Raw genomic sequence first — 27,694 nt, 5'->3', positions numbered from 1 at the left:
CAAACTGTTAAACACACATCCGTCTTCTGAACAGTGTTATCCTAAGTCCAGGAGGAAGCTTGCAGAACAGGAGCCCGGCCAATTGCAAACCTTTCTCCAGACTTACTCTCCTCACCCCCAGACCCGCCTCCTGAGGAAGAGAGTTTGGGAACAGGGGGCAGGGAGTCTGCTTAGGAGCCATCCCTTCTACAACCCGTCTCATCTCAATGTCAGGTGTGTGAAAACCAGCACAGGTCAGGGAGGCCTCAAGCTCTCACTACAGCCAGTAAGTGTTGCTCCAGACCCCGCCTTGCACGGCCCAGCCTCTCCTTGCTCGTATACAATATTTTCTTTTTTGTCACTTAGTTACGGTGAAAAGGAATGTTTTTAGTAAGCTACCAGTTGTTTACCTAAAGCAGCGTTAAAAAGCCCAGAGCAGGGGATCTGTTGGGTAACCCCAGAAGTGGAAGACAGACTCGCCTCCTCTTCACCGGGCGCTGGAGCACTGGCCCTCAGAGTAAGTGAGCAAAGCACACGTCACAGGGATGTGAGTCATGTGCCTGAACCCGGGGCTGCACGTGGGTGTTCCTGGGCACAGAAGCTCACTGACGGTACACCAAGAGTTCACGCAGTCTGCTAGACACCCAGAAGCTCACAGAAATGAAAATACGAAAAAATATGGCATTAAAATAGTATTTATCTTGATTACTGAGTTTTTTTGGCACTCCCTTCAATTTTACGCCCATGGTGAGTGCCTCACTTGCCTCCCCCAAGTCTCGGCCCCGGACATTATTTCCTCACTGTGTGGGGAACGCTAAAGAAAACGAAGAAATAAACATGGCTTCTTCCCTCAAGGAACTAATCCAGCGTCTTTTCTTCCTTTGAAAAATAAACGAAAGGATTTAAGTAGATTATGGAGAAGCACCGGTAATAATATATATTAATAATCCATTTATGTAGGACTTCTGCTTCTAATAATGGCAGGCTAGGTGATTCAGACCAAGCTTCTCACTGAAAACTAAAACTTCTGGATTTAAAAATATATGTTTTTAGGGGCCGGCCTGGTGGTGTAGTGGTTACATTCACGTGCTCTGCTTCAGAAGCCCAGGGTTCTCAGGTTCGGATCCTGGGCATGGACCTGTGCACCACTCATCAACCCATACTGAGGCGGCGCCCCACATATAAAGTAGAGGAAGATGGGCATGGATGTTAGCTCAGGGCCAATCTTCCTCAGCAAAAAGAGGAAGATTGGCAACAAGGTTAGCTCAGGGCCAATCTTCCTCACCAAAAGAAAAAAGCATATATATGTTTTTAATGGACCTAAAAGCACCAGTGAGCCGATAAGGCAATAAGGAACTACCAGGCCAAGCTCTAGGGGAACATGGCACCCAGAGTACACATCAGAGCCGCTGGGCCCTGAGGATAGGGGAGTGGACGTCAAGGAGGGACTCTAGGGTAGAGACTGACACTCGCAGCATTGCAGAGGCAAGAATAAGCACACTGTCCATCTCATAAGTTAACGTCCAGATGTACGGGTACAAAAAGTACGAAAAATGCACGCTGCCTGGAGAAAGCATCAACGGCACAAAGGGCGCTATTTTGAAAGAGGAGGAGGGCACAGCCGTCTGCCAAAGGCAGAGATGTCCCAAGACAAAATGGACAGCCCAGACACTCCTAATAAGCTGGAGCTGGACTGCAGGGGCAGTGTAACAACCTTTCTTGCTCTAAAGGATAAAAAATTCCACCCCCCCATAAAGTTACAGATAAATGAAAGAACTGGAGAGTCGTCCCTGCTGATGTGCACGGAGTCACTTTACCCAGGGCGACCTCAGAGCACACTCAGGATGTCAGCAGGGTGCTCATCGGTCTGTGGGCAAACATCTTCAGATGGACGCCAAGAGGAAAGCAGGGGCACATGCAGCAAAGACAGTGAACACTGGACATGTCTTGGCAAACAGGCACGCCCCGGAACTGAACTTTCTCATCAGGTCCTTTGGCAACAAGTGGCTGCTACTCTTGACTCAGGCCTACAGTGGAGGACCTTTGTGTGGGACGTCTTTAAGGAAACGAGTACAAAATTACCAGGGCCTTCCCAGGGCCTTCATGAGCAGCACGGTAAATCGTTTCCCGGTCTTGAACAATTCTTACTTGTCATGTGACCTTGAACCCTTCTCTGAGCCTCAATTTCCTCAAATTTAAAATGCAACTGTAACTGCTTCATAGAATTTTTGTGAGGACTCAAAGAGCAATGTGTGTAAGCTTAACACAAAGTCTGGCCTGCCACTTAATGCTCAAGAAATGTTATTAATCGTTATCACTGAGCAGGGGAGTGATGTGATAAAGAGACCGAAGGCCAGACTACTCCATGGTGCCAGGAGTCAGAAGAGTGGTTAGCGATGTGGGGCACGCTGACTGGGAGGGGACACAAGAGGGGCTTCTGGAGTGCCGGTCATGTGTCCGTTTTGGTATGGTTTTGGCTACAGAAGTGGGCTCAACTGATAAAATTTCATTGAGATGTACACTTATGATCTGCATACTTTTCTGTATATATGTTACACTTCAATAAAGTTTATTTTTTTAATAAGTGTTTGAGGGTGAATCATTCTCCAGGGCCGGAAGGAGAAGGGAAATAACAACTCACCAGGAGAAACAGAGGGCTGACGGCCACCCAGCAGATCCTCCAAAACCATCCAGGGCTGAAGCCAAGCATTTCCTTCACGTCACTGCAGAACTGGGTGATGCCTAAAACCAGGTGGAAGAGACTGATTGACTGAGAGAATCCACTGACTTCCTTCTACCCCTTGATTCTCAGGGAGAGTAACAGCTCTGGAATTTCCCCATAGGAGGGGCTCAGGGGCAACAGTTCGGTCAGAAAGTGGCACAGGGGACTTGTCACAAAACTGCATTTTATAGCAAGCAAAGCTCCTTCTACTAGAGTGGGAGGACTGGTGGCCATTTGGGGAGGGACCTGGTGCCCACGTGCCCTTCTAAGATCTCAGCATATGTTTGATTTTATTGTTACTGTAGAAAAGAAAGTTGAATTTTGTCTAGGAACTGTGAACCCACTCGACAGAGAATGACTTTGGCTATATCCTGGAAACTCTCAAGAGAAAATTGTAACCGCGCTATTGCCCATTCATACGCCCGATCAAGATCAAGGTTCTTCTGTAAAAAGTAACTGGTAGGGAAGTGAGAAGTGAGAACTCTGACTGGTGAGAAATCGAGAAGGGGAAGGCAGGTCTGTGGCTGCCTCCCTGAGAGTGCCCAGCAATCCTCACACAGGTCTACAGCAACTCACACACGTCGAACTTGGTCCTCTGCGTGCTGAGGAGGTGGAGAGGACTTCTTAAAAAACAAACTGGGCTCTCATGCAACTCAAAATATGGGGCCCCTTCTTCATATAATGTGCAGTGACAAACATGCTAAAGCTGTTTTATTATCACAGAAACTAGGAAAATAAATACATTTGCAGAATGAACTCATTCATCCCTTCTTGATTTTAAAGATGAAGAGCAGCATCTCTGATCCTGGTTTTCTTCATTTCAACTGCCTGTGCCCTCCCCACCCCGACTCAGGGCTCTTGGCGCCCCTGCCAATGGACCCTCATCAGCTCAGTCTCTGCACTCCTGGTGGTTTCACTCTTATCAGATTCCACCCCAAGATCGAAGGAGGTGATCGGGGGGTTTCACCAAGGCAGATAACCCCAACAGGAACATTCTCGCCTCTTCCCTAGAAGATAAGCTCCTAAGCTCTGTCTCAGGGCTCTGGAGGGAGCGCTTGCTTGCAAATTGTAACGGGGGGCCCCTCTATACAGCAGTAGGATGTTGTACACTCTGCAAAGGCATCCACTGTGCGCCAGTTCTCCGTTGTCTGTCTGGTTCTTAGAGTCAATTGGGATCTTAAGCATCCACTGTGGATGAGCTATATGGACCCGCGCTTCCTCCTGTCTCCACTGGGTAAACATTTAAATTCAGGAGGGAAAAACGTCCTTCCGAGACTACGGGCAATCTGTTGTATAGAGTGTGAAGGAAACGACGACCTGTTTCTGAAGAAGGCATTCAGCGGAAACTATTTTGCAGACCCACGAGGAGGAGACATCTTGTCCACGGCCCTGCCTTTCTTTGACAGAATCAGCCCTTCTTTATTCTGGTGTCTACGGGCTGGTATAGAAAGGACCGTGGCTGTCGGAAGCAGGCATCTTACCATAGAACCAATACACGGCAACTGCTTCGATGAGCGCAACGGTGAGCACGGCCGGCCCCGTGGCATACTCCTCCAGCAGCTTCACCACATAGGCCCCTCCCTGGAAATGAGATCACGAACCTGGTTAAGGGCCCTCTGAGCCACTGCCTCCTCTTTGTGATAGGGGCCAAAGGAAGCTTCTTAACTTAGGATAATTCTGGAAAATTCCCACCTTGAACCTACTATCAATAACCCAGAGCCTGCCTCTTGGACTGGCCTTTGCAGTATGGGCCACATCTCATCTCATTAGATGCCTCTTCCCGCTCTATGGAGCATTCTCTTCTTGTTTCTTCTCCCCACTAAGCTTTAAGAGACAAACTCAAAAGGGCCTCTGGATCTATTTTCTACTCTCTTTGATTTACTGAACACACACTGTGTATTCTACCCTGGAGAATCTCGGTCCCTAAAGACTGAATCTGGGAGAGTCCACAATACCAGACACACTGAGCGTGTTGGTCATGGTTTTACCTTTTTTTTTTTTTAAAGATTTTATTTTTCCTTTTTCTCCCAAAGCCCCCCAGTACATAGTTGTGTATTTTCAGTTGTGGGTCCTTCTAGTTGTGGCATGTGGGATGCCGCCTCAGCATGGCCTGGTGAGCCGTGCCATGTCCGCACCCAGGATTTGAACTGGCGAAACCCTGGGCCACCAAAGCAGAGGGCAAACTTAACCACTCAGCCACGGGGCCGGCCCCACAGTTTTGCCTTTTGTCCTAACTCACAAGTTCCTTGTGTCCTACTCAGGGCCCCACAACCCCCCTTAAGCTCCAGAGCCGTTGAGGGCATGGCTCGAAGATGCATATCTGCAAAATCTGCCTTGAGTCAGGAGGACAAGCCTCGGATGCCTGTGGGTGCTATCTGATGCCCATTTCACAGTTTCACAGTATTTGCCTCAGCTACAAAAAAAAAAAAAATTCACTGGAGAGAGTTTGACTTCTTCACCAGTGCGAGTTCTCTGGAGAAGACAAAGTGACATTACGACCGTGAGATGCCAGCCTTTAGATGTTCTGCATATCAGGACATCAGGGCAATATTCCCATGAACGCAGCCCTACAGACTGGAAATAGACTGGAAAAGCAAATCTTAGTCTTTCTCCAGATATTCCGCCAAGGCTGAAATCCAGCTGAATCTACTGTAAAATGCTCAGATCCTCCAGACACGACGCACAGAGTCTACAAACAGATGCCGCCAGAAACAGCTTTCCTTCTTCTCCTGGATGACAAACTTTAACAGCAGTGACAACCCCTCTTCCTTTGGCCCCAAAGCCAGGGCACCATGTAGGATGAAAGGGAAAGAACATTCTGTTGCCCTAGGGGAGGCTGACTCAAAGCTGAGGGTCATGTACTCACAAAAGTCAGGGTGATCAAGGATCCAAAGAAGCAGGTAATGACCACACCGAGCACAAGCCACTCCCGGCGCTGGGACCAGATGTGGGGAAACTCATCCAGGACAGCTGTGATCACCCCCTCCAAGCCTGCAAACTGAGAGGGACACACAAACGGTCACCATGGAGGCTTTGGGACAAACCTCTTACCTTCTAGGACAGTAAACAGGAGGGAGAGGTTAAGACTGCCAAGTGACCAGTCAAGCTGATCATGACCAGTTCCCCCTACTCACTGGCCCTCACTGGGAATATATCTCCCTGTTTTACACTGTCATTTAGAACCCATCCCTAAGGACATCAAGGAAAGAACATACAGCACATGGATAGGGGTCTTTATGTCAGCTCTCTTGGGGAGACTTTGGTTGCTCCAGAAAGGCCAACTCAAAACTAAGACTCATTCCACACTAATAAGTGCAAGGCGCTGAGCTGGATGCTGGGCGGCAGGGTACGAAGACACAAGAGTGAGCTTGCCCTAGTCTTTAGGTGCCAACATCTGGTCAAGGGACAACGCATAACAATAACAGTTCACATATGTGGAGTCCTGGGCTGTGGTCGAGCTCTTTACTCTCATTATCCCATAAAGGACTCCCTAATGTTCTAGAGGGTGGTAAGGCTGTAGCTAAGGCGGGAACAAGGAAGGGGCTGGGAGAGCACCTGGAGGGAGCAGCCAACACCACCTGGGTGGCGAGGATGGGAAGGAATAGGCACAGCTTCCTCCCCCTCCTCCCCCTCCTTCCTCTCCTCCTCCTCCCCCTCTTCCCCCTCTTCTTCCTCCTTGCCCTTCTCCCCCCTTCTCCTCCTTCTCTTCTTCTTCCCCTTCTTTCTCCTCTTCCTCCCCCTCCTCCCTCCTCCTCCTCCCCTTCCTTCTCATCTTCCTCTTCCTCCCTCCCCAGAGCCAATTTCCCTCCCCATTCGCTCACTGTGCTGTCCAAGCCCAGTGTGATTAACATCAGGAAGAAGATGATGGCAAAGAACGTGGATGCTGGCATGTTGGCAATGGCTTCTGCATATGTGATGAAGAGGAGGCTGGGGCCTGAGACAGAGAGGGAGACAGGAAGAGGTGGTCACTGAGACCTGACCTACAAAGGAAGTTTTCCTCTGTCCCCGAGGAAAACTCAGCCACACCAACAATTACAATCCTCGTCACATGGCCTTATACATGAATCAGGCTTTGATACATAGCAAATGCTTCCTCACACTCCGCACTGTCTTACCTGGCCGTCCCGACGTCCTGGGAGGCAGGGAGGGAACAGTGTCTACCTTGAAAAATGTGTACCCTAACCAACGCGGGGAAAGGAAACAAACCCAAAGGGAGCAAAGCTGTACACAAGAATGAGAGTTTCCACTAGAGGATAATTCAGGGCCTTTTTCGGGGCTGGGAGTGGTGTCCCTGAGGTCTCACAGCACTTAGCTCTCTCTGATGTCTTTTTTTTTTAAAGATTGGCACCTGCACTAACATCTGTTGCCAATCTTTTTCTTCTTCTTCTTCTCCCCAAAGCCCCCTGGTACATAGTTGTATATTTTAGTTGCAGGTCCTTCTAGTTGTGGCACGTGGGACGCCACCTCAGCATGGCCTGATGAGTGGTGCCATGTCCACGCAGAGGATCAGAACCAGTGAAACCCAGGGCCACCCAAGCAGAGTGCGGGAACTTAACCACTCGGCCGTGGGCCGGCCCCTCTCTGATGTCTTTAGCTCCGGAACAGTAAGAAATGTTAAATTGATTCCAGAAGAGTCACAGAGGCTTCGGGATAAAGATCTCCTGCTATTTTAAAGTCTCTTTTGATAGTGTGAGGGACATGTCTTCAACCTCTCATGAGCTAAATAGGAGTGCCCTAATTTGGGGTATGGGGGAAAGACAGAAGTATGTTAACAAGAAAGCCTGGGGCTCCATCCACAAGATCTTATCACCTCTTTTCAACATCTGTCATTCTTTTTCTTGAAAACCTCACAGTACAGTAGAGTGACTGTTTCATCTACATTTTACTTTTCTGCAAGGGGAACTTCTAAGAATTAGTAATCATTTGCTTTCTAGACTTGGACCCATCACAGAACCCAAACCCACATGTTTTAGAAGCCATCATCCAAGTCATGTTTTCAAGCCCACAGTGTATTCAAGGCCTCAGGACTGGGAGCCAAGGGAGCTGCCTCATCCCCACCATGGCCTGAACACATGGAGAGGGTTGAGATCTCCAAGGCAGTAAGCTTCTCTAAAACCTCTGAAAATTTTGAAAGGTTCAAAAGTTAGATACTCGTAAAGATCCAAAAAGCAGCAAACAATGGGAGCAAGGGGCCTAAACAGAACCTGAGGTCCTACCTGCATCTTTGGCCACCTCAGACACATCTTCATTCCTCATCTCAGCCATATACCCCAGCACAGTGAAGATGACAAATCCTGAAACGAAGCTCGTCATGCAGTTCACCACACTGGTCACCAGGGCGTCTCTGGAGCAGAAAACGCAAGGGGGCTGAGATATTTCCAAGTTAAGAGTCTAAGGAGCATCTGTCTCCAGCTGTGGCACGGGGGAAGCAGGCTGAGCTCACAGGGACTTCGAGCCTGTCCTGGTGTCCCCCCTCTTGTCCTCCCCGTGCCCAGCCTCTCAGACTGGTCAGATCAGCCTTGAAGCACAAGCTGCTGTTATCACCACGCACAACATGAGGAGAACAGCAGGTCAGGAGTGGTTTTAAGAGATGGTCCTGCTGTGAACCAGCACAGCACAGACCTTTGGATTTCAAACAAGGCTTGCTCGGAAGCAGGGCCCGGGCTGGAGTGGGGGCCGGAGGGGGGCCTTGGCCTCACGTTAGTGAAGTCCTCAGATTTAGACTCTTGACGTTATGTGCAAATGAGATTACAAAACTGCCACAAGGAGATACCCTGACACTTTTAAAAGAAGACCTCATCACACAACTTCAGGCCAATGTCCCAATGCAAGGCCACATTGCTTAGGGTGCATGTGAATTCCTTTAAAAAAATTAATAAATTCTATAATTGTCTTATGAATAGCACAGGTTGCTGGACATTGCCATCTGTGATAGAACATTAAAAAGTTAACTCTAAAGATGATGAGTGATATTTAAATCATAATTGGTACAATACTCCCTGTTTCGTCAAAATTTCTGAAATGAGATTTTGCTGCAAAAACTATGGCATTTTGTGTTGGTCAAAAGAGTTCAATCATTATACTTCTGTGTATATATACAGAAATGTATTATCACATCACAATTTTTGTTGTTAAACACATTAACAAGTCAAACCTAAACATTTAACGTATGTTGCAATTTTTGTAAACCTGCTTTGAGATTTCTTGATTAATTTTTTTGATATACAGAGACTCTCACAAAATGGAAGTGGCCTGGGGCCTCTCTCAACCCCTGAGTGGCCCAAGTGAGGCTATGGTCTGTGTGGGTGCTCTGGCCATGGAGGAACTGGTCAGGGACCTGTGGCACCCCTGAGGGTCAAAGTGTCAAGATGGCCCGAGCCCAGCCAGGTTTGAGGCCATCAGTTCAATGGCCTTCCTCCAGACTAGCTGACTTACTCTCACCCTACTTTTAAGCTTTGCTTCGGTGGGCCCCGATACTCACTGGTAACAGTTGTTGTTGAATTTGTTGTAGCTAGCAAAAGCCAGTAGGACCCCAAAGCCAGGACCGAGAGAGAAGAAGATCTGAGCAGCAGCATCCACCCACACCTGGAACACAGCAGAGGTCAGGGTAAGAGCCAGGACCCAGGCCGCCGCTGGGCACCAGCAGGGTTGTGCCCTCATGCCTCCACGTGGCTGCGTGCAGAGGGGAAAAACCAGCTCCAAGGCTCTTTCCAGGGTTGGCCACAAGTGCAAACAAATGTGGTTTCTCTTCCCACCATTTAGGCATAAACCAGTCCAGTGGCCTCAACTGTACTTTTCATGCTTGTATTTATGGTTTACAGCATCACTGCAGACTTGCCGCTGAACCCAAATCTCAGCTGTTCCTACCGTCCTATTCAAAGGACCAGCTTCAGCGAGTGAAAGGACAGGTGCGCACTATTTTCCTCATTATCTTACCCCCGTCTCCAGGAGTTTCTGCCAGTTGGGTTTCAAGTAGAAGAGAACACCCCTCCAGGCTCCGGGGAGGGTGGCCCCCCTCACCAGCAGGACCGAAAGGATGACGTAAGGGAAGGTGGCTGTCACCCACACCACCTGGAAGGAAGGGAACAGGTGATCACCCTGTGGATGCTGGTGTCTTTTACTCTTGCAAACCTCCAAGAAAGGAGATCTACCTCTTTTTTTACTGTAATATCAGGAGGCAAGGTGATGTGGCAGAAAGATCACAGCCTTTAGACTCAGAAGGGATCTGATCCACTGCTTGCTGGTACTAACTACCTCTAAACCGCCCCCCCCCCCCCCCACCGTAAAATGGGGAAAACATCCAGCAGGAGACAATAAAGTACCAGTGTACATAAAGCACTGAACATGGTCCATGATAGGTTTTTAGTAAATTATTGCCATTATTATTCATTGTGAAACCATCAGAGGGTTACAGGAATTTTTTTTTAATTATATAATAGTTCTTGGGATTGGCCCATTTCCAGAATTTTTCTAACAGATTTTATGAAGAGAGACTAAGCATCATGGAATGTGTTTGGTATTGAAGGAAACAATGTCCCCCTGTCTATGGCTGTCCAGGCTTCTGAGTTCTGACTTTGAGGTCCTCTGGGTCCCCTTGGCAGGACTGCATCAGCAGCCAGAGTCCTTCTCACCTTGCCAGATGTCTTGACACCTTTCCAGATGCTAAAGTAGATAATAGTGAAGATCAGCATGATGCAGAGAGCTAGCTGCCAGCTGATGCCCCCCAGGTCCTGGAGTCCCTTAGATCGATGGACCTGCAGGACGTGGCGCCTGGAGTGAAAGACAAAGAAAGGCCCATGAGATGGTCTGAACAGTGACCTGAGCATCCTATCATTGATACCTCTAGGAGGGTGCCAAGAGGAAAAACGGACACTGTGCTGCACAGACCAAGTGGTACTAAGTCTTAGGAAGAGCCAGGACTGGCTCTGCTCATCCTGAAAGAGGGAACAGCACATTCAGCCAGCCGACCCTGGGAAGAGTGTTCAGCCCAAAGGCTGGCTTGGAGGCCTCTCCTTTCCTGGCTAGGAACTAACGAACCTGGAAATGTGACCAACACAACTGGCTTCTGGGTCCACGAGGATCTGGGTGTGGTTAGTGGGCCCCTTCCATACCCCAAAAGAGCTCTCTCTTTGGGCGGCCATTGCCTCAAATTCCAGCATTAAAGAATACTACCTACTCCAGGCATCTTCTTCCAAAGGGTAGATCCCACTTATGAAGTGAATACCTGAGACAGAAACTATTTGAACAGTTTCAAACTATTGAAGTAGCAGGAAGCTTTGATTCCATGACAACTGGCTGAGAGGAGGGCCCAGGAAGAAGGGCAGTTTCGATGCAGGGGAGTAATTCTGGAATGTAAAGGTAGAGGTCAGCCTGGACACGTTGGGGCAGCCTGGAATGGCATATCAGGAAGGCGGGGGATGGCACAGAGAGCCAGATTATGGAGCACTCCAGGAAGAGTTTCCCAACTGCAAGTCCAGCCTGGGGCCAGCCCTGCCACTCCCTCACTCACCTTCACTCACCTTCACTCCCCCGCCCTGAGAGCATCACTTCCAGAAATCCATCAGGAAAGAGGTGAGGGGCCCCAGGCCCGCACCCTCCTCCTCCTAAGAAGCCAAACCCCCGGGGTGTGGCCGGCCCCTAACAGACCACCCCCTCACTTACATGCACTTACGTGTAAAATTCTTCTGCAGGCGACTTTGAGTGGAGCGTCCAGGTGATGTTGTCGTCGGAGAAGTAGTTGGTGCAGTTGCCAGTGTTCCAGGAGTTCCTGCAGCTGGTCCAGGGCAGCTGGTCCGTGAAGGAGGAGATGAGGTAGTACAGAGCCCAGGCCATGATGGTGTTGTAATAGGAGGCGATGTAGAAGGAAATGACGCAGATGGCGTAACCGATCCCTGGGAGAGAGAAGGTGAGGGAGGCCACGGGTAAGGGCGGCCCAACAGTGAAAGACTGAAACAGGGCGCTGGAGGGCTCTGCAGCCTGGGTGAGCGCCAGCGGTAAAGGTGGGTGCCGCCATTCATTTCATTCCTCGAAGACTCTGGGAGATGGCGGGATAGTGGCAATGTGGTAAATTCCTTATATGTATTTGCAAGATTTCAGGTTTTAGAAAATGTGTGTGTATGTGTTGTTAATGCTTTAAAGTTTTTCCATTTAGTTTACTTTTTTTTTTTGAGGAAGATAAGCTATAAGCTACCATCTGCCGCAGATCCTCCTCTTTTTGCTGAGGAAGACTGGCCCTGAGCTAACATTTGTACCCATCTTCCTCTACTTTATATGTGGGATGCCTGCCACAGCAAGCTTTGACAAGCAGTGCGTAGGTCCATAACCAGGATTCGAACTGGCGAACCCCAGGCCACCAAAGTGAACCACTGCGCCACGGGGCTGGCCCCTGCTTAGTTTACTTTTAATTGCCATTTATTCTGTTTCCCTTTAACAATCTCTTACCACTTAAGCAGTCAAAAACTTAATTACTCAAGTTATCTCCCAGGGGTCCCTAAGGCCTGATTCCAGAGGAAGGTCCAATTCCCACACAGTGACGGAAATCCCCACTTCCTTGAAGGACACACTCACCCCCCCACCCAAGTCTTTCATTTACCTTTGAAAATGGGGCAGACTTTCCTCCATATGGAAATGCATCCATTTCGGTGGTACTGGCCCAGCGCGAGCTCCATGTAGAAGAGCGGGATCCCCCCGAAAACGGCCATGACGGTGTAGGGCAGGAGGAACGCCCCTGAGACAGAGGAAAGACAATTTCACGCCTTGCCCACGTCTGTCCCAGGACAGCCCAACTGATCTGGACACCAGGGGTCACGCCGAGAATCGCAGAGCCATCTGATGCACGAGCGTCACAAAGCCATCCTGTGCTGAGTGACCTCACGCGGTGCTCCCTGGTCTCAGGGCTTTGGCAGAAGCAGCAGTAGCCAGGGCTCCACAGTGGAAGCGAGGTTTTGGAGGAGGCAGAGAGTAACGGAAAGAAAGCTGGGTTTGGGAGTCAACAGAAGAGGCACGGGGACCAGTTCCACTTGTAAGTGCCAGGAGGACCCTGGGCCACTTCTCTCCGAGCCTCTATTTCCTTCCTATAAAATGACAGAGTTGAGGAGAGCTGAGGTTCTCAAACCCAGCCAATGCATCGCAATCACTGGTAAGCTTAAAAATCACAGCCGCCAGATCTCCCGAAGCAGGAGCTCCGGGTACGGGTATAACACAAACGTTTTAAGCTCCCCAGGTGATTCTGAAGCCATCAGTACATGGACCAGCGCGTGGGACCCTTGAAACAGATCTCCTGTGACAACTGTACAATAGCTGCAATAATCTACACGTCTCTGAATTAGTATCTTTGTTCATCTGTCTTATCCCTGACTCCAGACATTTGATTATTGATATTTGGCTATATTTCCATAACTCCACTGAGCCAGAGTGCTCCCTCCTGAGCCACCTTTGCAGATGTGGCTGAAAAGGGTAGTTTGTGACAGAATGAGAAAGCAAAGAGCTCCTGCATCACTGGAGATGCTGGTGTCTCCCTGCTCTCACGGCTGAGGCAGAATTTGGAAATGCCAAGTTGGGGATTGCTCACCTGCAGCCTGAGTTTTAGCCCAAAGGGTGGGTCTGCTGTGATTTTCCCCGATAACTTGCCCTTCCATAAAGTGCTTTGAACCTGGAAATCTGAAGTCAATGCAACTCAAAAAGATGCCACCTTACAATCACACTGGGTAAATCCAGCCCGAGAATAAGAACCACGTGTGTTCTCACGGTGGCATTTGTCCAGGGGGTTTACTTGACTAGCTTCACAGTAGGGAATGAGTGGAGGAGAGCTGTCACTGGTGACGCGGCCCCTCATATAATGCTCAGGCTAAAGGTGAGTCCTCCCAAGCTGGAGATAAGGTGATTCCAGCTTCCGCTCTTCCCGGGCAGGGAGTGCTGGGCTCCCCGGGCCCCTCCCTGGAACTGCCTTTGCAGCTGCAAGGACCAAGGTCCTTAAAAGATGCAGCAAATCCAGGTATCTCTGTGTCAGGCCATGGCGGAAATGAGGGGGACACAAATGAATTACCCCCCAAACTTCATTTTAGCTGCCCTCCCAAATCTGTTGGCAGAGCTCCTGTCAAAGTAAATATTGACCTGTTTGACTCCTATTTCTCGTCCTTCTCCTATCCTGATAGCAAGTCCAGTGTCAGCTAAGAGGCCCCAGACCTACTCACTCCTTTCCCCTGCTCTGCTCTCTGGGGCTCCCAAGTCCATGCCTACAGTCAGCTACTATTTTTGATAATCTACAAGTTATCTGCTCTGGAGGCATTAGGGGTGGAAAGAGGGACAAGAAATAAGGCTGTGGCCTCGAAAATCTAACACTCTCCTAGGAGAGATAAGGCATTTCCACGTATGGTTGGGGTTGGCATTAACGTCATGCTGTGGCTGGGTTCAGCTCTGGATCACGCCCAGATTGTAACTAAGACTCTGGCTAGACCTGAGCTGATGCCCTTCTCCGACCTCACCCAGGTCAAAAGGCCCAAACGGGTCTGGGACCCTGGAGCCACCTCCCAATTTTTCCTTACATAGGTCTAACGTCTCTGGGCTCTTCTGAGCAGAACCCGCCAGCAGGAGTGAAGAGGCTCAGCAGAGTGCTGAGGGCCATCCCTCACGTCTCGCCTGCTGGAGAGTGGAGCTTGGATAATGCAGCAATGAGAGGGGGGCTCTTCAACAAATGAAGCACCAAAGATGCTGGGAAGCTGGTGAGGGCATGTTTGGGAGCGCTTTCAAGCAACTTCATAACCCAGAGAGCCTCAGACACGCTGACTGAAAGTTCAGGCTTACTGGAGATTCGTCTTGACTAGCCTGGAAGTCTAAGCAATCATGTTCCCAGACTCATATCAGTTAAACAAGACAGAAAAGACATGATTTATCCTCTGTTCTCCCAAGAGGATCCAAAGACCACCCCTAGGTCAGAGACTCTGCTCGTGGCCCATGATACTGACCCCCTCCGTTCTGGTAACATATGTAGGGAAAGCGCCAGACGTTGCCCAGGTCCACGGCGTAGCCAATGACCGAGAGGAGGAAATCCAGCTTCTTGCCCCAGGTCTCCCGTTCCCCTTGATGGACCTCAGCCACTAGGGTGGTGGTGGCGGCCAGGATGGAGTGCTGAGTGTCATCACCTGCACCAGGGCTCGGAACCGCTGAGTACCCATTGGAGATCTGGCCAGACTCCGCCTTATCCCCAGGGGCAGGGACCCCCTTCTGTAGGACTCCATCTTCCTGACAATCTTCTCCATCTTTACATGCTGACGGCTCCTTCTGGGAATTTAAGGGTGTAGTCTCCATCCTGCTGGCTAGTAGATGATCCTGACACCCATCTGCCGAGGACCTGATCCGAATTCTTGGTGCTCCAATCTGTGGATCTCCTCAGCCCTTCACGTCAGTGGGTCTGCAAGCTCTGTGGGAAAGGCACAGGGAGAAAGGAGAATAGAATTAGGTATTTTACTCATCTTTGGTATTAACTCATCATACATCTTAAACCACATTAGTTAATGGGATTACAACTGCACCTGTTAAACCTGAGACATATTTGCTCTATGAGCATCAATACAAGCAACCTTTTCCAACTTATACAAAGTATCAAATCACAATCAAGTAAACTGAAAAGGAAAAAAGTAAAACAACAAAAATAGACAGCAAATCCCCAAGGTTTCGCACAGGCTCTACTCTAGAATGAAGTATTGACCCCACTTTGAGGGACTGGAAGCTCACGCCGGAGTTGACCACTGACTCAGAAGAACGTGAGAAGAGGGCTCACCTCAATGAAGCTTCACAGAGCCCTTCCTGCGTCCTGGATGCTGTGCTGGGAAAAGGACAAATAAAGAAGTACTTCCTGCCTGCAAATAGATACGGACAGTCCTCTCCATCACTGAAGAGGAACACTCAAAGGATGTTTTATATCAGCTATAGATACAACTTAAAAAGGAAAAGAGCAAAGGAGAGAGGTGAAAAGGTCACCCTTTGCGAGGCACCCCTCGCTCCTTAGCTGCAGACTTTTTCTCACTTTCAGTAGCCCAGCTCGTAGAAACCTCTGGGCAGCTTCTAGCTGCTTCTGGCTGTGTCCAGACCCCTGTGCTTCGGCTGTCTGCATTCCCATTATGCCTCTATGAGTCCAACCGGGCCAAACGGCACTGCTGCTCACCACTCCTTCTTCCTGCCACTCCCCAGCAACTCCTGAGGCTAATCCATTGGTGACTCTGCAACAGTGGGCAGGCGGGCACCCCTCATCCACGCCGGAAGAGCCAGGAGGTTACAGATGCCAGCGTGACTGGTGTCTCTGTCCCCACGCGTCTCGGTGGGGAGGGCTGGGCCACGGCCCCCACGCCTTCATATTGCTGCCGAGGGCCGAGGTGCAGGCAAGTCAGCTCGGCTCTCTGGTTCGAGGTCTGGGACGTCAAACTTGGGGTCGAAATCTGAGCTCTTTTGGACTTTACACTTATGGCCTGTTATAAAGTAGTAAGGAGCCAAGACTTTGCAGCTAATTTCATTTCTTCTGGCCCTTAACTTTTCAAGCTCTTGAAACAGTTTGGGAGTTGAAACATGTTTCTGCTTAGCTCAGATCACATACCTTTCTAGGACAAGATGTCCAGCGATGACGGCTACCACTATTCACATCTGCAAAGACCTGACACTAACCCTTCAAATCCAATGAAGGGCGAGGAATTGGTAGCTAATAAAAATGGCCTCCTATCTATTTGGGGCTTTCAGTGACTGTAACTTAACTATCCACACGTGGAAGTGTGAAGACGAAAACGAAGTTAAGTGAAAAATCACAACACAAAGTAGGAGATTCACCCTGATGACCATGGACATAAATGCCAGCAAGGATCAGACATAAACACCAGGGTAGGCAAGTAATTAGAGTTTTGTGTTTGTTGGGTTCTTTTTTTCTGTAAAGTAGAAAATAAAAATTTAAAAGGTATTAATTGTTGCCAAAAATATCTACAGCAACAAGACAGAAGCCAGCCCTATGGAGCTGGGTGTGTGTGTGTGTGTGTGTGTGTGTGTGTAAGAGGGTGGGGTAGTGTCCTAGGTTCTACCCTATCAGTTCTTTGGTCCCCACCCGCAACCCTCCCTCGGGCTCAAGGATACAAACACCACTCGTAGAAGAATATGAATTTCTGACAAAGAGTGATTTGGATAAAACCCCATTCTGCTCGTCTTTAGGCTGCGGTCCAGCCTCTGCCTGCTCCCCATCCCCCAGGACCTCAACTACACTTGACAGACTTTTTAAATAACCACACCTTCACCATAAGTAACCATTTACCAAGCCAAGGGATTTTTTTTTAAGTTTATTTTTTTTTCACGAGAGAGATGATAAGATGTCAATATATTTAAATACACAGCTAAATTAAACCTGAACTTGATGGTCTCTGGTTGTGTTGTTGGAAGAAGGCCAGTGCACTTCCCTCCAGCCTATATCGACGACATGTTTTCCACATTAAACACTGGAGACCTGGAAAACCAGATGGCAGAGAAAAAGAGCCTCAGACATGTGGCCAGATGGCACCCAACTGACAGAGCTGCCTGCAGCCTGGGCCCCTGCCCTTCATCTTTTTTCTCTACCTTCGAAATTCTACCCCAAATTTTCTGGAGGAACTTCTTCCTATCTTTAATAATACGACTTTCCTCTTATTTAAATTGCAACTTAAAGAACCACTGCACCCCCCCAACTTTTCTCTGGCCTGTCCACCACGGTCTGTGGAAGGCAAAGTTCACTATCTCTGAAGCGAGGCGTTGGGTCCGGAGGGGGAATCAACAGTTAGCCATCCTTGTGACTCCAGCACCTTCCTGCTGCAGGAGTCAGATGATTTGTTCTAGATTTCAGTTAGTTGCTCCCTTGGGTTATTCTGCAGGGAAACTGGCAAACGTGTGCGGGTTGGTGAACTTTTGGGGAGTGATGTGTGTTCCTCAGGGTCCTCAGGGGTTCAGCCCCCACGGCATCTGATCTTCATTGCTTGGCAACTGTAATGAGCAGCTCCTAGAAGAGTAATATACTCTTCCCTATTTTTGTTCTGAGCATTACAAAGGTCTTGTTTCTGGAAATATCCCCCAGCATTTTTTTTTTTTAATTTTATCAACAGGCTGAAATGGCCCAAGTTGTAAGAAAACCTGTTAAGGGCACTCCTCAGCCGACTCACGACTTCAGGTTGCCTCTCCCCAGAAGTTGTTCTCTCTCTGCCCAGCTCTACTTTCTAGGGCTCTCCTATTGCGCTCCCACCCTGAACATAGAAACTGGGGTGCAAGCACGTAAGTTACAGCCACTTGAAGCCACCAAACAAGCAGGAGACATCTCCTTTTCTTTGATTCACTCTTCTGCCTTTCCCAATTAGAAGAAAACTCCTCCCGGTTACTAATCGGGTTGGCGAGGAGCAGATGGCCCAGATTGGGGCCCCTTCTGCCTAAAGGATGCTGCCTGTGGATCCTGGACTCCTTCCCCTCTTTTCTGATTCTACAGAGCTCTGACAGACCAGGAGGTAACGGCGGTGGAGAGCGAGCTGGCCCCGGAATACACAAGTAAGAGTCATTAAGAAGGTTGGTTTCTAAGAATGCTCTCTTGAAAGCTTTCTTTTTTCAAAGATATTTTTATCCTGCTGGGTGGAGAGATTGCAAATGAGGTCAATAGTACAGCTGTAATCTCCCCCAGGTAGCCCTTGAGCTTCTCCGTGCCCAGAAAAAGCCCAGAAACCTTTCTTTGCACCTGAATGTGAGCCGTTGTCCCAGACTGAGCAGGTGAGAGGCTGCAGGTGCTGCCTCGTATCCCAGGTCCTCTGTGGGACGACAACCTGACAGGCAGGAACCTCGTCCCATGTGTCTCCGCACACGAGGCACAGCTGGACTTTCTGTTGACAGGCTGCCTCCTCTCAGCCTGGGGGGTGGGCTAATTCCCTCCACCTCCCCATTAGTAAAAAGGATTGTTTCCATTTAAACTCCTCCGGATCAAATCTCCATCCCTCTTTGATAAACTCCGTCTCTGTAGTCAGGGGAACCAGCATGGAACACGCAAGTGATTCCAGCGATTACTCATGAAACCACCCAGCCCTGGGGTCACACCGGTGACCTGATTTATCTGTTTGACGCCCATCAGCACGCTCTAAGCAGAAATCCTATAGAAATTTTGTACTTTGACTTCACATGTTGAGATCAAAGTGAGTTCATTTCTCAGGACACAATTTTCATTTTCAAGAACAAAACAAAGTCAGCATGAATAATGGGTTTATCACTGAGATAAGATTAACTACAGGTCATGGAGCCAAGGGGCAATCTGCATTCTCTACTCAGAGGGAGTCTAAACCCCAGAGACGCCTACCAAGGATGACAGGATTTAGCCCTGGTGCTGCTAGCGCAGTCCACACTGAACCCGACCCTCTGCCGCGGATCAAAACCGATTCAGCAAAGATACACTGTATGCCTACTGTGCGCTGGGCTCTTGGAGACAAGACAGACACAGTCCTGCTGTCACGGAGTTCATGGCACACGCCAAAACCCAACTGGTAGGAAAAACAAGAGTCTGCGTAAGACGGGAGAGGAAGGTGCTGCTTCTAAGTGCTGCTGCCCATCCTGCTGTCAACTGAGACTGCTGCTGAGCTGCCGCGGCATGCTTAGGCGCCTCACATTTCCAGCTGCAGAGCTGCCCTCAGACTTTCAGAGTCTTCCGCTGCTGCTACTGCACAGCTTCTGTCACTGGCCCCTGGGTTTCAGTCGGTTCTGGCTCACAGCCTCCACAGCGCAGACGGCGGTCCGTGTCTGCACCTGTTGAAGGCGCCGTGGCGTGCTCTGAGGCACGCGCTGTTGTAGGCGGTAAGCCCCAGGGACTCCCTGCTCGTCTTTCAAACAAAATAAAGAGACTTCGTGATACGAATGGAGAGAGTAGAGAAAATTTGCTTGTTTTTTGGATATAAGGGGGTAGAAATGAACCCCATTAGCACAACTATCTCCTTATGCAAAGAATTCTTTGTAGGAGACAGACTTTAATTTTTTGGAGAGGAACTAAATAGGCTAAAATCCTCAGGGCTATTTGGGCCACTTACCATGAGAAAGGAAGAGTCTCTGTCCAGAACTTCCCCTGCCTGGGAGAGGACAGCTTCGAGCTTTTCTCCACTGTAAAATCTAGACTGTAAAAGCTGGACGATTAGCCATTTGTGGTGGGGTTAAGATCATGCCAGAGGCCGGGTAAAAGTACAATGGGTTATTTATTTTGACTTTAATAAAAAGAAATGGATTTGGCATGGAGAGGCACGAATCGCCCTCCTCTGGTGAACACAAACAGTCAAGCCTGGACTAACCACCTTCCAGAGACATCATTTAACCGTCCCTGTGTGTCCACACCCCTCGGCTCTCCTGTCTCACAGATCTGCACCCAGGTTTCAGATCCACCGTTTACTGCCTATGGGACTTCGGGTAGGTTGTTTAACCTCTCTGAGCTCCCATTTCCTCACATGTAAAAGCAGACCATTAAAGTTCCCACTTCCTAAAGGCTGTCATGGGAATTAAATAAAAGTATGACAAATGCTTAACTCCGTGTCTAGCAGATGGAAAGCATCAAGAAACGACAGTGAGTCGATGGCCACTACACCAGCACACTTACGCAACCCATTCCGCTTTTCTACTTCACAACCCAGTCAGGGAAATTGAGGCCCACAAGGCTAAGTGATTCAGAGCCCACAGCACAGCAAGTGGGCAGCTTGAGCTAATAGCTAGGGCCTCCTTCCCCTTCCAGGGGCCCTCACTAGTTCATGATTGTTCCTCTCAATCGGTGGCTTGGAGTCGCTGGGAAACTTGTCAACAGCAGATTCCTGGGCAGCTCTTCCTGAGATTCTAATTCAAGAGATCTGCGGGGGTGCTGCATTTTTAACAAGCATCCCAGGTTATCAGGGGTGGGTGGGCCACTGAGCATGCCCAGTACATCCCCACCATACAGGTTCGTTCTCTCTAATTACCCTGCATCCTCCGAGGCCTGGCTTAAGTTTCTATCCACCTCCTCCATGAAGCTTCCTCTCACCTCCCAAGCCCAAGATGATCTCTCCCTACTCTGTATAATTACTCCTTCATCATGCACCATTGATCGTCATGTATCATTGGTTGTCTTTTGATGTATATTTGCTTTGCATCCCCCTGGAGCAGGGGTCATGGCTTATACAGCTCTGTGCTCACATACTTGCTGACCCCTGTGTACAATGCACAGCTCCCAGCCTGGACGTTCTGTTTTGGGTTTCCTGGGTGCAGAACCAGGGGACCACGGCTGCCACGCTGGCCGGTTTGGGCCTCGGGGAGGCTGTCCCCTGTCTTCCCCCGTCCTATTCTCAGGGCCCTCCCCTCCTCGCTCCTCACCCATCAGGAAGATCTGCTGTCCACCGTGAGGGCAGAAGGAAGACTGTCGCAACAATAATTTTCATGGACTATGGACTAGAAAAGACTGACACGTCCAGGATTAGAGAAGAGCCCGGGTTGGGTTGTGCCTTTAGAACTTGAATCATGTCGGAGCAGGCACAGCCGTCAACCGCCCGTGCTCCAAACGTGAGCTGCTTGTTGGAACTTGGAATACACATTCTTCCCACAGAAATAAATGTTGTAAACGTTGGTTAGCCTCCTGAGCTGGCTTACAAAACCAAAGTCTAACCTTAAAATACTAAAACATCTACGAGGCGAGCTGGAAAACTCGGCATTGTTAAGTACTACAAAAGGGGGTGAGGGGCTGACAATCAAACTGATCAGAAGTTATTTCTCTATTTATTTTAACATTCTTTCCGGTTTTAGAGGAAAACTAAGGAGAGAAGGACATGGAAGGGGAGAAAATTGTATAGATTCCACGGAGGCATCTTTTTAGGCATCTTTAAAGAGCTTTAGAAGTTGATGACATGAATGCCTTTGTTACATTTAACTTCACAACTTACATTTTTTTGCAGAAAACAAACGTGCTTTCACTCTGTTGTTGTAATACCTTTCAATGGGCACAAGGCCAGGAGACAGACTTGGGAAAGTGGAACAGGTGATGTGTTCGATTAGGCAGGGTTACTTACGAGTGTCACTTACACCTTCAAACATTCCTTTACTGTTGTCATGAGGCAATTTATGCGGTAAATAGAAATCAAGATAAAAAATATGGGAGCATTTCCAAACACAGATTTTCTTTTTCTTTTTTTCTTTTCCTTTTTTTTTCAAAGATTGGCACCTGAGCTAATAACTGTTGCTAATCTATTTTGTTTTTTTCTTTCTGCTTCTTCTCCCCAAATCCCCCCAGTACATAGTTGTATATTTTAGTTGTGGGTCCCTCTAGTTGTGGCATGTGGGACACCGCCTCAATGTGGCCTGATGAGCGATGCCATGTCTGCGCCCAGGATCCGAACCTTTGAAACCCTGGGCCGCCACAGCGGAGCGGACGAACTTAACCACTCGGCCACAGGGCCGGCCCCAGATTTTCTTTTTCTTAATATCAGTATATTACTAAGACTACTTACATGTAAAATGGATATGATTAGACCCACAAAGGGAGCCGAGAGAGAGAGGGGAGAGAGAGAAAAGCAGACCCAGGGGGAGGGGGTTATGAAACGAGGGTGGATTTACCTGTGGCAGCTGAGCAAGGTGGAAGAGAGAAGGGGAGGAAAAAGGGATTTGAGGTGGAATTAAATAAAACATGAGTGATGAAGATGAGAGGAAAGGGGGAACTGGGCCCGCTTCTCTGGATGGGGCAGATAGGGGGGAGAACAGGGTGGGGGGAGAGATGGGGTCAAGCAGCAGAGTGCAGAGGGGCACGGAGGCCACGAGTGGCCACCTCCTCAGTCACAAGACGTTTGTGACTTGGGTGATGTTGCTTGAAGGTGCCTATACTCTTAGGTCAAGAAGTTCGGAAATGTGCTTTACAAGGAGTCACATACACAGTTTGGGGACATTCATGAAAAATCAGTTCATCGTTACACAGTATTGATCTAGTTCTCAGATGCACTGAGATGAGGGCAAGAGACAGGTTATCACCCATAGGATCATACGTCTCAGAAAGTAATCCGGTGCCACCCCAGAATAGCCATCTCCTCTCACCCCCAGTCCCTTCCCCCCTCTTCCGTCCCTGTCCCAGGCCCTTTCCTCTGAAACAAGGGAAAGAGGCAGCTCACTTGATTAGCGTTTAAAAACAACACACCCAGGGGAGAGAAGGTCCAGAAGCACAGAGACTCAAGTTCTAGGCCAGCTGCGTCCTCCAGCTCGGTGGGCTGGTTCGAGCAAACCTCCGGGCAACTTGGAGCAGCTCACCTCCAAGGCGCTTCCAGCTCCGTCCTTGCCTAATTCTAGGGAGTCCCTTAGAGGAAAAAGTTCAGTTCATTTTATTTTCATTCAGCAGCTCAGTAACAAAGGAAATAAAATGTTCTTTTCTCCTGAATACTCCCAGAAAGGCCACACAGAAACACAAGAAGGCAAAGGCCCCCTGACTTGCTCCCTCCCTCCCACCGAGCCCACCTACAGCCTCCAGCTCGGGATTGTCCAGGGCACACAACTGGCTCTCCCAGTTCTGCTACTCGGCCTTGCCCAACCGCCCCTTACCTCTGCTTTCCCTGCCTCAGATAACTGGACCTCAAGGTCCCAGGAGACCTTCCCCATGCCATGGGCCACTTGTCAGTGCCTGGGAACCCTGGCCATCATCTTTGTGTCTCCACGTCACTGGGATTCATCTCTCGTCCTGCAGTCCAGGGGTTTCTGGGGCTAATGGAGGCCTATCCAGTCCTGTCTTTAAAAAGCCTATGGCTTAAATACCCACTGACAAGCACCCTTGGTCCAGCGTTGGGGTGGTAGCAAGGGAGCCCCTGCCAGATGCCAGGGGAGCCAAAGGAAAGAGGAAAATAAGGCAGCCCAACTGCTTCACACGGCCTCTTCTCTACTCATTTTGTCACCCATGAGACACAGGACTGGGAAAACACTCAGGTTTAAAAATGTGTTTGTGACATTCAGTAAATGAGCATTCATCTTCCCAGTCACCAAGAGCTGCAAAGGTCAGGCTGGAGGGAATGGCCCCTGGGCAGAGACGTTACTCAGAGACCATTTCTGAACGTGGACCCAAGTCAGCAGGACAAGCTCTACCAGAAATAAGGCGGCTGTGTCAGCCGATGGTGGGTCGTGCCCACCCTGGAGAGCAGTTCACCCCTGGGCCGAGGGAAAATCATTTGTGCCAGGTTTCTTCTAAAGGCTAGTCTTATCTATTTTCCACCTGGGTCCCCCCTAGAGAGATGCCCGTTTTCTTTCCTTAGGGTGCTATTTTGCCTGGTTAAGCTCAGAAACTGATTCCCTACAGGAGCAGGCTGAGCCAGCACCACTTGCTCCAGGAATGGAGAGACGGGTGCTTTATCAGACCTGTGACTCCACATGCAAGCTTGATCCAGGCACGTGACAAACCTGAGGGGAGTGCGGCCGACTGGCAACAGCTCAGTGCCTGGAAAGAAAAAATCAACACAGCCCAAATCTGCACCCTCCAGAAGCCATTTCTACTGCACCACACCCTGGGCGTCCTGCAAAGGGGACTCGGGCAGTCGGGAGCCGGGCCCCTGTTGGTTGGCCGTGGCTGCGGTGCAGGACTTGACCGTGCGTGTCAGTGTGCAAAGCCGCCTCCTCACAGTGAAAGCCGGGGGCGTCTCTAGAGGATTCTGATTTGATGGCAACATCTGGGCAAAGAGTTCCAGCCCTCAGGCATTTTGTACCATTATTTCAACTCGTGTTTGCTCAAAGCAGAGAGGTTGGGGTCCCAGGCACAGAATGAACCGGAGGGGTCCTGGACATCATGTTACGCAGGGCTCCCTCCTCCCCGTCACACGGCGCCGAGGACCGTGAGTCACAGACGAGCTGATCTGTGACTGGGAATAACTAAGGTCCAAGGCACCTTCATAAACTGACAGAAAAGTGACTGCATGTTTTCCATTTGGCCATCAGGCATCTTTATTTAAAAAGTCAAGTCATGACCATATCCTGTTGATTCATTAAGCCAAATTAAAACTAAACTCCTTCAGGCAGCTCTGCCTTTGTTCTCCCAAATTACACCATTTGATGAGTCTGAAGGAGAAGGAACTGCCACTTACTGGCTTAATTTCTGGAATTACCTGTGTTTCTCCTTGGAGGCAGGTCTCCAGGGGGTTTTTGCAGGCCTGCTGTAAGAGACGCCCCCTCCAGCCAAGCACCTCTGTTCCACAGGCACCTCACCCACTTGTGAAGCTCTCTGACATGCCTCTCCAAGTTTCATCAAAATGTCCAGATAGCTCTGAAAATCCCCCAGAGAGGAATTTCCGAGGTTTTGCCAATTCCATTAAAACTCCAACATTATTTTGTCCCCACCCCCACCCCACCGCCTGCCCCCAGTATATATATTTCCTAAGCAAGGAGACTGAAAGCAATGGGTTTGAATACCTGTGCTGGTGTCACATCTCTGAAATGTTCTAGATGGATCACCAGAGGGTTGAGGGGGCTTCTGATTAATTGTGAAGCAGTCTCAATTGGCTCTTATTTAGGTTCAGTGAAAAAAAGAAAACCCCATGCCCCAAACAGCTTGCTTAATTTTCAGGAGCCCCATAAGAACCTGCCTCTCTTCCATGATGGAAGCAGTCACCCCAACCTCCGGCTGACGGAGGGAAATGTAAGCCGTCGGACATCAGTGCCTCCACACAGAAGCACGTAATGGTACAAAGAGCCAAAGCTCTGTGTTTCCGTCCACTCCTGACAGTCTAAACGCTGCTGCTGCCCATGGCGCCCCTCGGTTTCAAGAAACACAAATCCCAATGTTGCTTTCCTAGACATTTTTCCTATGTAACCGAAAGCAAAACACATTAAATATTTGATCTCGTCTTACTATGATGAAAGCTAGCAGACTCATAAATAATCCATTGACCTGGTTCATTTTTCTGGACAAAATTGATCATAAAAATACACACACACGAGCCTTCATAAGGTCTGACTCTTAGAATTTTACCCCCCTCAAATTCTTTAGAACACTAACTGAAAAAGGAATTCCATAGGCAAAGGACTCAGTGCAAAAAGAAATGCTCTCTCTTGTGTTCCTTAGCTACAGAGAGCTTTTTCAAAAACAAATTTGAATGTATACATTTTTCAAGCAACTGATGGTGACACACTTCTACTGTGTAAAACCGCTCGCTGGAGTTTGAGTTTTACATAAATTCTGAATGGCCTGTGAGACGGCCGAGCGGGCATCAGCTCTGCCAGTGAAAACAATCCAAGCGCACAGAGACTCGTCCCACTTAACTGTCATTCAGAGATTTCTCTAGATATTTGGGCACTTATGTCAACCAGAACTCTCCCTGCAGAAACGCCTTTCCATAAAGCCACTTGCACGCGATGGCAGTAAGTAAAGATTAAACACAAGCTATGGGTTTTAAACTAAAGCAACTTTTCCCAAGGCGCAAGACAGCACTTTGCTTAAGACCATCTTTACAGGGTCTTCCTCTGGGACTCAAAACATCACAAAGCCCGTGCATGCAACAGACAAAGGAGCCCTCCAAAGTCCCCTCGTCCACTCCACGTTCACCTTTTCCCTGCAGCCCGTCTGCTGTCCACACTCGCTCCTACGGAGAGGGCAGCAGCAAAGCAGGAAGCCCACCGCACAAGCGCACACATGCCCTCGCCAGCGCCTGGGGAGGTGGAGCGGGATGAAGTTCTGGAAAGAAGTGTGGATTCGGAGCGACAAGGAAAGCGGACCCACCTGCCGGGAGTCCGCGGGGAGGCTGGTCCCGGGGCTCTGCGCGCGGGGACCCTCGCGCCCTCGAGGCACCGGGGCGGCCGCTGCCTGTGCGGGAGCAGGCGCCGAGCGGCCGTATTTGTACTCTCGGCCCCTCACATGGTCTGATCTCTAGATAGCCGCCGCCAAAGAGCTCCTTAAGGATTTTTGCGTCACTTTGAGCCGCACAAACTTTACGGTTCCCCGCGGCTGCGGCTCGGCGTTCCTCCCGGGTAGGGGTGGCCGCCGGGGCGCGCTCACAGGGCGGGCTGGGGGGGTTGGAGGGGGCGGGGGGCCGGGCCGGGGAGGCGGAGGACCCTCCCACATGCACACACTCGCGCGCGCTAGGAGGGACCAGCTCTAGGAAGCGAGGGAGCCCGGGGCGCTGAGGGGGTGGCCGAGCAGCGCTGAGAATCCGAACTTTCCTGCTCTCTACCCTTGCCCGGGAGGGGGGCTGCTCCACAACTGACAGGTGTATTTCCTCCCCTACCAGTTGCTCCCCAAATTTTATTTAGGTTTCTGCTTAATGTCACTTCCTTAGAGCGATCTTTCTTGGCCACGGACACCTCCCCATCACTCCCATCCTGAATCTCGCTCTGTTTTTCTTCCTAAGACTTAACAGCACCTGACATTCCATGAGTTTATCTGGCTCCACCGCTGGGATCTGAGCTCGGCCAGAATGGACCTTGTCTAAATCCTGGTCATCCCCAGGGCCATCAACAGTGCTCAACGATGCCCACCCTAGGGGCTCCCAGGAAATACTTGCAGAACGAATGAATGAATGAAGAGTTCTTTCTCGTTTTGTTAACGAGCCACATCTCAAAGAAGTGTCAGAACAGATAGTATGGGTGGTCTGCAAAAACGTATATGCCTTGGGCGAGTGGATGAGCTACAATATTTTAATTATTTGAAGAGGTTCACCAGGAGCCTGTTTCGAACCATGTGAATATTGCTTTGATAATTTTTTTTAAAGTTTAAAAATGAATTTAATGTTATTATATTGTCTTTTCAGTAGAATTATTTTTTACATTTGAAAAGAACAGATGTAGTACTTGCTTCGGGTTGTCCCTGAGGCAGGAAGAAGGGCGTGTGGGCTAACTCCCTCTCCCCAGAGGAGGCCAGGCACCCAGCAGAGCAGAAAGGAATCGCGAGCTTGCAGCCTTTTGGACTTGGAGGAACGGAACCCAGCGAGCAGAGCACGCCTGAGCTGAGCTGAGCAGGCGTCTGGAGAGACAGTTGGAACAACTCTGTCCCTGGGCATGGGCGGTGCC

At 49.5% G+C, this 27,694-nt stretch overlaps 1 protein-coding gene across 4 annotated transcripts in view; it reads right to left on the bottom strand.

Annotated features, from left to right (window-relative positions):
- Window positions 1–26,664, bottom strand: part of SLC6A4 (solute carrier family 6 member 4) — a 34,473-nt gene extending 7,809 nt beyond the window's left edge. Inside the window, exons 1-13 of one of the 4 annotated variants that reach the window (XM_070482635.1) lie at window positions 15,864–15,939; window positions 15,480–15,524; window positions 14,665–15,119; window positions 12,294–12,428; window positions 11,373–11,592; window positions 10,333–10,471; window positions 9,638–9,772; window positions 9,183–9,286; window positions 7,918–8,045; window positions 6,523–6,635; window positions 5,568–5,699; window positions 4,183–4,282; window positions 2,621–2,721 (exon numbers count right to left, since the gene is read on the bottom strand). In XM_070482635.1, coding sequence (XP_070338736.1) covers window positions 2,621–2,721; window positions 4,183–4,282; window positions 5,568–5,699; window positions 6,523–6,635; window positions 7,918–8,045; window positions 9,183–9,286; window positions 9,638–9,772; window positions 10,333–10,471; window positions 11,373–11,592; window positions 12,294–12,428; window positions 14,665–15,007 — 1,650 coding nt within the window. In that variant the 5' untranslated portion in view covers window positions 15,008–15,119; window positions 15,480–15,524; window positions 15,864–15,939. Of the gene's footprint in view, window positions 1–2,620; window positions 2,722–4,182; window positions 4,283–5,567; window positions 5,700–6,522; window positions 6,636–7,917; window positions 8,046–9,182; window positions 9,287–9,637; window positions 9,773–10,332; window positions 10,472–11,372; window positions 11,593–12,293; window positions 12,429–14,664; window positions 15,120–15,479; window positions 15,619–15,863; window positions 16,004–26,408 lie in introns of those variants that run through there. The other 3 variants (XM_014827049.3, XM_070482634.1, XM_070482633.1) reach the window with 3 other exon arrangements.
- Window positions 26,665–27,694: the final 1,030 nt, after the last annotated feature.

Source organism: Equus asinus, chromosome 13 (genome assembly GCF_041296235.1).
Source record: "Equus asinus isolate D_3611 breed Donkey chromosome 13, EquAss-T2T_v2, whole genome shotgun sequence".
Lineage (NCBI taxonomy): Eukaryota > Metazoa > Chordata > Mammalia > Perissodactyla > Equidae > Equus > Equus asinus.
The sequence above is the reverse complement of the archived record's forward strand: the minus strand, read 5'-3'. Positions and strand labels throughout refer to the sequence as shown.